This window comes from Xyrauchen texanus, chromosome 16, assembly GCF_025860055.1.
Source record: "Xyrauchen texanus isolate HMW12.3.18 chromosome 16, RBS_HiC_50CHRs, whole genome shotgun sequence".
NCBI lineage: Eukaryota > Metazoa > Chordata > Actinopteri > Cypriniformes > Catostomidae > Xyrauchen > Xyrauchen texanus.
In genome coordinates, this window is record NC_068291.1 from 28,872,115 (window position 1) to 28,883,083 (window position 10,969).

Here is a 10,969-nt window from a genome sequence, read left to right on the forward strand (position 1 = left end):
ATGTAATAATATGGTGCCAATTGTGGACAACCCGTCCCACTCAGGTGACATTTGGACATGCGAGCATATCAGCAAGGCAAGAGTAGATTGCCTTATACAGCTGTAATGGAAGTGCCTCAGAATTTGAGAACATTCGACCATCGAACTTTACCGACGCAAAGCTTTCGTTCATTTGAACAATTTTGCATTTCAGTCACTTTTTATTTTTATTTTAATATTTAATTAAACGATCAACTGCGTTGGGAACCGTGAAACGAATGCAACTCTTGCATTGTAAACTTTTGAGTTGTGTCAGTTATTTTAACTCACAATTTGTTTGGAAAAGTTTGGCCTAAAGGTTTCCAGGTGAAAGCAAAATAAACAATATCTTCTGGTGGGACTTTAATGACTACATATTTCTGACATTTCACATTAAATCACAACACGTGTGGCCTATTTGGCGGTTGCTTATTCCTTGCAAATGCATGTTTGGGGGGGAAATTAAGACTTCCATTTGAAATAATGTCTGTTTTTGTTCATAAGGAGGGTATTTAACGGATTTGAATGTCAAAGATCACTCTATTCTCTATCCTACATAATTTCACCTTAATTTGATAAACGTTTGGAGTGGAACGTGAATGCTTTCCAAAAAATCAATGATGAGGATGTAGCGCCATATTTGATGTTTAACGGGAATGAAAACGAGGATGTGAGGGATGGACTTGCCTCTTAATAGCATGCAGTGTAGCCTATAAAGCTCCTAAATCTGATCTAATTTTCTCAGCTCTTGTTTTCTGTAGTTGTTTTGCCAACTGATTTATTATTATTATTATTTATGTTTTCAGTGTTTAAGAAGCTGAATGGTAATAAGCAGTAAAAACCCAATGCCTGCATGCCCCACAGCCTCGTTTTCTTTCCCATAAAAAATTAAATATAGTGCTACTCTGAATAAAGTAAATATGACGCATTTAAAGCACTTAAAAATATACCTCATCAAATGTGTCTTATTCAGAATTTGTCATCTTCCGCCTCGACAACAAAATATATTTGGATTGAGCAAATTAATGTAGCCTAGGTTAATTCTATAAATTAAGAATAAAAATTAAATAAATTAAAAACGCTATAAATAGTGATTTAAAATTATGCAGGTGTTCGTGATGAGCAGCGTATGCATATAAATAAAAAAACAATATCAGTCCACTGCTTAAACAGCCAAATTGAAACTTTGTTCCAACACGTTAATCAACACCGCTTTGCCAAGCCCTTGTTTTTTTCCAACTCTTTCTTCAATGGCCCGGTGCCTGACGGCTACCTCCCACCCACTTTTGACCCATTAACCCAGACCCACCCACGTCATTACCGAATCAGAAGAGGCGATATCGCTCCGGGTTATTTTGGCGAAACGCTCTTGTGCTCTAGAGCGCGCTGAGATTCTGCGGGGAGGCAATTACCACGCGCGCTTTCAATTACCACCTGATCAAATGCCTAGATAATTATTTATGTAATTTTGCGGCCTCAAAGAGTTTGCACATGTTTAAACGATTATGTTCATAAAGACCAATAGAATACGGTTAAGTCATCACTTTGATTGTTTTGCCTTCTAACACATTTACAGCATCCATAACAAACAACTGATTTAAGAGGACCAAAAATATAAACCAGAAAAAAAGTGACAAAGTGATTTAACATACAAAAATCCTTGCAGTCAAAAGTGAACCATTGGCTGTTGAATTCAGAGCAGATAATAATTCAGCTCTTCCAAATCTTAAACTGCATTCAAGAGCTCAACGAATAAATAAAATTATATCGTGTTTTGTTTTAGTTATTTATTGTTCGTTGACAGTTCAAAACATTTGCAACATACGAGTAAAATTGGGGTGTTAAAAAGCGGACATAGGCTACCCCAGTCAGAAGTCATGTGAACATTTTGGTTGTTTACTGGTCTTTATTACGGACATGAATGATCTGCGCCTGCAGTACATTCAACACTTCAATGGAATTTGGGTATTCTTCCTTAAAACCATATTTTGTCATCCACATTGTTTTTCATTTAGAGCAATTAAGTCAAGTGCTGTTAAATGCATCCAACAATTTTAATCATGCTAGTGCAATTTCACCTCAACAAATCTTCAAATGCTAATATACCTAATGGAATATTCTAACCAAATATCCCACTCTAAATGTCCAACATATAATTGTGTTTTCTTTTTTTCCCCCCCACAAGTGTGCTCAATATAAAATCCTATTATTTTTTAGGGTAACAAAATTGGTTTTCAATATAACAAATGAGTTCAGTGACTAATTCTTGATCTTTGGATGATTTGGGAAAAAGATTTACATAGTCATTTCAAAAGTCTTGACATCCAGTAACATCAACAAAATATGGTCAATGTAACTGACCCAAATACATATGTACACAATTCAGCTCCGTTCAGCTGACTAGAATCTTTCATCCTAAAAAATAACCATATTTAGAAAACAAAACAGCTGTACAAGATTTGAGAGGTGGAGGTAAAATGGTAGCTGAGCGTTCAGTGTCCCATGTAGAAAACAGTAATCCAGATCAGGTAGATGAGGCGAGTTCAGTTGAATATTTCAGAACCAGATCCCTCGGTCTTCAAATTATTCTAATTAAGTCTCTTCAGAGACAAAAGGGAAAATTATTCATTTTAAAGACTTTGATGAACATCTAACTATTTTGTTAAAATCTGTATGTCCATATATATATATATATATATTCCCTTAAACTCATCACACTGTTAAAACAGAGAGGTGGTGAAAATGGAGGGCATTAAAAAAAAAATCAGATCACAAGACTTGGAACCTCCAGGACGCTTGGTCTTTGTAGTCCAAACAGTCTGTAGTGTTAAAGTTGAGCTTCCAGGAGGAGGCTGTTTGCTCCTTGTAATCCAGGCAGTCAGAAGAATTAAAGGCCAGGCCAGTGCCACTGTAGGCCTGGTGATGGTGGTGATGTCCTGAGGACTGACTGATGTGGTGATGGGGGTGTGTTGGCATGGACGAAGCCGTTATAGGGCTGAGCTGATGAGGGTGGTGGTGAGAGTGCATGGGGGCCAGATAAGAGCCACAGTCCACCCCGCTAAAGTAAGAACTGGAAGAAGTTGGGTAACCCTGACTGTAGCCGGTGGTCTGGTTGTAGGGCATGGGGTAAGAGGAACTGGCCGTGCCTGAGACAGAACGTTGCATGCAGGAGGCATTTGATGGAGCGACAGGCTCTGGCAGGGAGACGGATGGGGGTGCAGAACCTGGAGAAATGGCAGGGCTCCAGATTGAGGAGACAGTACTGATAGAGGTAGAGGCGCTGCTAATGCCTGTATTATTGGTAGAGGAAGAGGAGGAGGACGAAGAGCCAGCACTGGAGACGGCAGGAGGGGTGAACTGCCCGCTGCTCTCTGAGCCGGTGCTCTCCCGGGTAGGTGAGGACTTTTTCTTTGCAGGCCGAGCTTTAGTACTGCTGCTACTCTGCTGCTGCTGACGACATTTGGCGCGACGATTCTTAAACCACACCTGCAGAACAAAGAGGAAATATACAAAAACAAATTAAAATATGCTTTGAAATGTACAGAAATATTCTCTTTGAACTACACCATTGAAAGACCTACACGAAAGCAAACAGACTATTAGACAAAACACACACACACACACACACACATACATACAGAGCTCCATTAAATGACCATGAAGACTTTCCGTGCATGTCTGAAGAGCATGTTGGAGAGCCATTGTGCAGTACTAGAGTGGAAAATAGCTAGTTATTAGCAGGTCCTGGCTTTAATTTGCATGCAGGGCCTTTTTACATTACGGTGTGGATCTAATTTCAGTGCTTGTAGACGGCTAGGTGATAGCACACTAATGAGTTTCTCTGCAGAGATGGTAATTCAATAGTGGAAGGAGGGTTTGACAGTGTAAAGCATTTTGTTTCATGTGCAAATAAAATAGCTGCTTAAGGCATCAGGTCACATCAGTAACGCATTAATTACAGGTAAAATCCACAGTGGACTGTGGGAATTTAACATTTCCTCATCACTGATATTTATATAAGCTTTAAGGTAAAGGGTCTTCATCACTGTGACCATCCGGGAAAACATCAGAGTGCCTTCATAGCTTTGGTCTATATGAGCAGCAGCCTTGAGCACATTTCAACCAATTCAGTGTGTGTAAAATGCCCTAAACACTGCATGATATTGCTATGGTTTGGAGAACACCTAAACAAAATCATTAATTCTAGATAAACGTTTATTCCCATAAAATCAAACAGGCAGAGACAAGCAGCAAAACAAATCACATGGCAAATAGTCATAAATTTGTAATGGCTATATAACCAGTTTGGCAACCAATAATGTTAAAAACACACTCCTACAGGTCTATAATAATTACAATCATTTTTAACTACTAAAACTACTACGCACCTGTATGAAAATCAGTAGAGGGAGCAGATGAGCATAATAGTAATTAACGTATATTTTTTGGAGGATTTCCATACTTGAACACACAAGTTTCTTAAAAGAACTATTTGGTTTGGAGTGAATTTATCAGACATTTTGTGGTTACATGTACCTGAACTCTGGACTCGGGGAGGTTGATCTTCAGTGCCACCTCTTCTCTCATAAATATATCCGGATAACGAGTTTTAGCAAAGAGCGATTCGAGAATGTCAAGCTGTGAGCGCGTAAACGTTGTTCTTTCCCGCCGTTGTTTTCTGGGCGTCGCTGCACAAAAAAAGGAAACAAAAACACAAAAAAAAGGTATAGGTGTTATATTTTCAGAAAGAACGATTAGAAATGTTTCAGGATATTTCAAAGACAATTTTATGAAATCAAAATAATTTATATTCCGGAAGCGAAACGGTTAAAAGTAGATAATAATGAGTTACTTTGCAAACAAAATCCTTTTTTCCTTTTTTCTTTCTTGTTTTTTTAAATCTAGGACAAAATGAGCACGTTAGGCCCAACAAGTCTGGCAAAAAAAAAAAAAAAAAAAATATTGTATATATATATATATATATATATATATATATATATATATATATATATATATATATATATATATATATATATATATATATATATATTAAGAACATCAAAAATTAATTGAGTCTCATTATAAGCTTTTTAATTTAGAGAACAAAACAATTTAAGATTTCTAGTAGAGAGAGAGAAAAAAAAAATAACATTCCGACGCATATCAGCTAAATTCACGTTCACATAGTAAACAATTGAACACAGATGTACATCATGTATAGTGTGTGTTATACAAGTACCTGGGTATCCGACGGATGGGTGCAGTAGGTCCATGGCGGCCCCGCTCAGCCCCAGGCCGTTCATGCCGTAGGGGGGTTGTTTGAGGTATGACATCATGCTAGAGGCAGTCACGGGTCCCCCCAGATCTTGCCAATAGTTTGATTTCCCCCGATGTTGCAGTTTGACGAAGTACTGACCCAAATTATGAAACTGAAATGCAATTGTAATGTATTATTAACAAATTTGTATTCTTCGTATTTTATACAATTACATAACAATTGTATAATATAATCGGTCTTTGTTCCACATACCAAAATGATTAATGGTGTAAACAGATACTGAAAGCTTGACGCAATTTGTACATAATTGTAAGCGTATTTCAGACCATTTATTTCTGGTTTGCAACAATACAACTAAAAAAGGCAAAAGTTTACCCTTCTATATTCCGCACTATTTGACTAATATTCCTTAATAAAGTAAAGAAAATCTAGCACTGATGTATTTTCTTTATTGCAGTTCAGCAGAAGCTTGTCTAAACAAGGCCCAAGACGAAATCTCTGCGATTTAGAAGCACTTACTGAAAGAAATAAACAATTTACAAGGCCCAATGAATGGTCTTCAGGGTCATACAGAATTTAGCATAGTGTAAAATGTTTAATAAAATGTATTATTTACTGTAATGTGCCGCAAAACCCTTTTTTAAATTAACAACTATAGTTGAAAGTAGAAATATACTAAACGTTTAGCATAATCAATGTCTTGTAGATACGGATTTATAAATTAAAAGACTGCAACTGTTATTAACACATCGTATTATTTTGGGGGCAATTTATTTTTAAACCAAATTTAGGAGCTGACTGGTTACCGAGCGGATATTAATATGGATGGGCCCCGTGCTGAGAGAACCGAACGGGCTGTGTATTCCGATCTATTCCTTGATTCTTCTTCAAGTTTACTTGATTAGAAAGAACACATCTAAGTGCAAATTACCACAATTACAATGCAGATTAGACCTCTGGGGAAACACCGTTTATTGCCCTTGTCACCAAAATAAATGAACAAAAACCAAAACGCGTCTCTCCAATTTCTCTCCACGTAAGTCGGTTTACACTGCTCAAAAAATTGCACGTGTTCAATAACACACACGGGTCACTATTTTACGATTACATTTATTTTTATGCAGTTGCTTCCAAGTGAGTATGACAATTAATTCACGGTTACGTCCTTAAAGACGTAAACAGTATCGCATATTGTGTTGTTTTGTGAAAAAAACTCACACACAAATAACTCCTTTCCAGGAGACACAAATGTATCTATATAGTCCCTCACAAAAACAAAACGAGCACTTTATAGTAACAATAAAAATAAGTGCATTCCGACACTAATTAAAGTTACATTGTCTTTGTTCAGTTTTGCGGAGTGTTGAAAAATCTTACCGATAAAAATATAACTTTTTTTAAAAAAACAAAACAAAATGCGCATTAGTCTTACCTTTAGCAGATCTCTCCGTCCTTCTCCTCGTCCACGGAGTTTTTGCAGTCTGACGAGGCGATAAAAATATCCACCAGTGGAAGAGTTTAGGAAGGCAATTCGACCGAGGAACCCCACATCGAATAAATAACGTCTAAAACTCCTCAAAACTGAATATATGAAGCAATATTATGTCGCACGTGCCTGGCTTTAGCTGGACTCGTTAGAGCCTATTCAGAGTGTGCTCGCGGGGTTTAAAACCAAATACATCAAACTCATTTGCTTTGGCTTGCTTGTTCGTGTCTGTCACTAGTTTAAGGTGATTGCTAATGTAGACGGATGGAGATTGATCACCTTCTGCTAACCCTGCCTCTCTAAGAGCGGAGGACACCTGCAGATCCGCCCACTTCAACCAATCACCGTGTTCCCTCTGCTTGATTGACAACTAGAGCAACCAGTCCACGGTTAGAACATCCTCCAAGCCCCACCCAGCGCTGACTAAAGACATCAAGAACATGGAGCGTCCAAATAAATATTTTGAGTGCCGAAAAGACCTAATATTACGAAAGTGTAGACAGTAGGCTACAGTAAAAAATTTAAAAAGTGAAGACAGAGTAAAAAATCAAAATCTAGCTTTCAGTTAAAAAGATAGTTTCAGTAGTTAGCAAGTGTGTCAAAATAATGTAAGCCTCGTTTAAAAGACAGATATCTTGCCGAAATCCCTTAAAATTGCAAAAAAGTTCGAAACATTTAATTGGCAAGTAGTGGGAAATATATTAGCTACGTGTTAGTCTAATTAGCTTATTACAAATGGGACTGTTTTATGACTTGAAATGTATTTTTTCAGAGGAATTTCTCTCGAGACTGTATCGAACATGAACGAATATTAATTTATTTACTCAAGTAAATGCTAATTTAGCATGCGTGGATTAAACAGAATAAAATAACTCTTTCAACATCTATTCAGTAAGAAAATACGTGGACTTCAGTGTTTTTGGTGAAATGGCAAACACCACGCAAAGTAGCCTACCATTTGAAACGGAAGTTATTATTCCCCTTTTCGAACAATTTATGTTGTTCATCGATTTAAAGAGGGACAAATATGCAGCAAAAAAAGTTTAATTTATCCACTTGATCTATTTTCATTTTTATTGTTACCCCGCCTCATGAATATTAATGAGTGGCTAATCCCCACTTAGAATTACATTTCAGAATAGTGTGCGTAAAGTTTAATAGGCAGACGGAGAGGAAACGTGAAAGGAAGTGAAGAAAACTCGGCCCTTCCAGAAAAGAAACGAATACAGAACTTAGAGAGAGTCTGAGCCTCAGAGAATCAAAGAGAGCACCTTTCAAGCCTCACTTTCTCAAAGAAATGCCAATAAAATACGGTAACAGAATATCACGGAGGGCGCGGTGTTTCCTTAACTGTTTCTGAAAGGCCCTGAAGATCTTAATAAGGCTTCGCTCGGTCCTTTTGTTGATCTCACAAAATCAACTCATTCTAATTGAGGCCTGAGCTGAAAGCGACCTAATGTTCAAAGCAAGTGACCGCCGGAAGAACGAAATTACATTTTTACTATATGGAGCATCCAATCAATGGGCGGCTTTACACGTTCTTCTATAGATCAACAAAGTCATGACAGAAGTACTCTTGGGAGTAACAGAGGAAAAACTAAGGAGAAAGTTATTGGATGCTGGACGAAGACTCTTAGAAGTATGGTGACAGGGAATGCACATAATATAAATGTTTATACTCCTTGTTTAAAGCACAACTGCTTGCTCTAGCACCCCCCCCCCCCAAAAAAGACCGGCTTCTAACCTACATCCACGGATAAAAAATGCAGGGGGTCGTTAACAAAAATGTGATCCTCAAGCACACACAAATAAATGTATAATACCTGCATTTTGTCCGTTTTCTGGTTTATTCTCTCAGTCCTGATGTTGCTAAGACCCCGTGATAAAGCCAGAACAAGTATCAAGTTATCAGGTTGCAAGAAGCTTTTGTAATAAGAGTATTTTGTCTAATCCCAAATTGCAGTCGAATTTTCTAAACGCTGAGCTCGTAAATCTCGGGATTAGAGGAGGCGAGAAGAGGAGGGGGAAAGTTCGGGTTCTTTAGCCGACAGGATGGAAGCGGGTCGGCGATGTTGTCGGTCCTTATTAAAACGATGATGCATAAAATACGATATTGAAACTCGTACAGAGTGCTCTGTTCCCCTTCGGTGTGTTATAGGACGAGGGAAGGATATTCAGCGGTTGAGGGGCTTCGTGAAGTCCAACTATTCAGCACCTGATGTAAGGCCGTGGAGTTCAAAGCAGCTGGAGCCGCAGCACGCGCTCCGGTGACTCGCGCGCCGTTTTGGAAAGCCCTTTTCTTGCTTTTGAATAGAAATCTTATTATTTTAAAAAAAAAAGCCTTTTATTGTATTTTCGACGAAACGTCCGAGTACAATAGTTGGCAAAGAGGGCAACAATCAGGTAAGTGAATTATCCTTTTTTATGTGAATGTGAACTAAACCGACCTATAGACCTAAATATCAAAGCTCCTTCAAATGTTGAAATAATAGTTTTCGTCTGACATTGATACGCGAGTGTGAAAAGCAGTAGGTTAGATGTAATTGTGGCTAATTTAATTTAATGCTCGAGGCATCTGAACTTTGTTGATTGCCTAGGGAACATTAAACAGGGTTTAATTTAAGGTATGAAAAAGATGAATAGGCTTCATTTTATTTTCAGATCACAGAAAATAAAAAATTAAACAAACTCGAGTTCATTACAAATATTAAATATTTGGAAGCAAAAAGGTTAAAGTCTCCAAATAAAGAGAGACTCGTAAAATGTAATAGCCTAATAATCATAATAATAAAAAAAAGTGAAACCTAGCCTATTCCAAATGTAAAATGGTGACGCCACGATTCACGGGGACAAATCAGATGTACAGAAATATATCTGGTATTAAATTAGGCATCTGAATGGACTGCAGAACCTTTGAAAGCGGTGATTTTGATATGCACACTACGTTAGTGTCTCGTCGGTATTACACGGACCTCGCCACAGGTCTAATACATACAATTATTAAATGCGTTTCAAGCCCTCTCACAGGCTCAACGCTCAGATTAGTTAAGGCAACAAAAGAATGTCCTTTTCCGCAGCAGTGTAATGGTTTGTGAGCGCGAATACCAAAAAATCTCCTTATTCATAAGGTTAAAGTCATCCGTGATAACTGCTAAATAATAATAAAAAAAATTCCCGGTGGGAAAATGGAGGTACAGTCGGACCCAAGCGGAGAAACCCTATCAAATGAATGTGGAAGTATTAGCAGGCTAAGGGAGGACGTCAGCTGTCAAAACTTATTTTGCTGGTTAAATGGTGGATGCGAGGCTGCGGGGATGATGGCTGTTTGGCTGAGAGTAAAGAGTCCGTCTCACTTGTATGAAGGAAAACAGATGCTTTGGACAGAGTGATTTTGTCTTAATCTCCCGCTGAGATTCGACCTCAAACAAAACAAATCGCAAACATTCATATATAAATAACCGTAAACCACAAGGGATTTATTTGTACAAAAAGGCACTGTAAATGCCTGTAAATTTAAAGTAGCCCATTTATTGATGAAAATAATAATAATAATAATAAAAATAACATTTGTCATGATAATTCATTAAGTGCGACTTTATGGGTAGCTTATTTAAGGTTTCTGAATAATCTTAGTAATGAAAAAAAAAAAAATTCCCCATCGAGATTATTTAATTAGGTTAAACAGAATATAGAAAGGAAAAACTATAATTTGATTATGACAATTAAAAAAAATACATAATCGAACAACCTTATTTAAAAAAACGAATAGAATTGCATAAACACCAGAATTTAAGTTTTCTCAGTCTATTCAGTAGCCTATACCATCCCAATAAAGATGACACACAAAATCTGCTTAATGAACACAAGGCCAAAACCACACAAACTACTGATTGATTTGAGTATGAAATCATTCAAATTTATTGAACAGTGATATTTATAGTACAGTGGAATAAATAAACTGGTGATGCTTAAACTGAAAACTGAAAAATGCCAAATAAGAAAAGCCTCTTTCATCCTCTCTTCAATAAATATTAACAGTCCTTGAGCACATGTACAGTATTGTGAAGATGGTTATTTAAAAAACATCTCAAACAGTAATAAATTACTCTGATGTTACTGCTTCTGAAATAAGTTTTTTTTTTCTCTAGCTTTTTTAAGCCCCAAACAGTGAAATGAAATGTACAGCA

General features: G+C 37.2%; 1 protein-coding gene across 1 annotated transcript; it reads right to left on the bottom strand.

Moving 5' to 3' along the window:
- Positions 1-2,761: 2,761 nt before the first annotated feature.
- LOC127657099 (homeobox protein OTX1 B-like) lies at positions 2,762-7,026 on the bottom strand. Its single transcript, XM_052145752.1, has 4 exons — positions 6,729-7,026; positions 5,258-5,447; positions 4,555-4,706; positions 2,762-3,504 (listed from the first exon to the last, which is right to left on the bottom strand). Exons 2-4 carry the CDS (start codon positions 5,352-5,354, stop codon positions 2,788-2,790), a joined length of 966 nt encoding a protein of 321 aa, XP_052001712.1. The 5' UTR covers positions 5,355-5,447; positions 6,729-7,026; the 3' UTR covers positions 2,762-2,787.
- Positions 7,027-10,969: the final 3,943 nt, after the last annotated feature.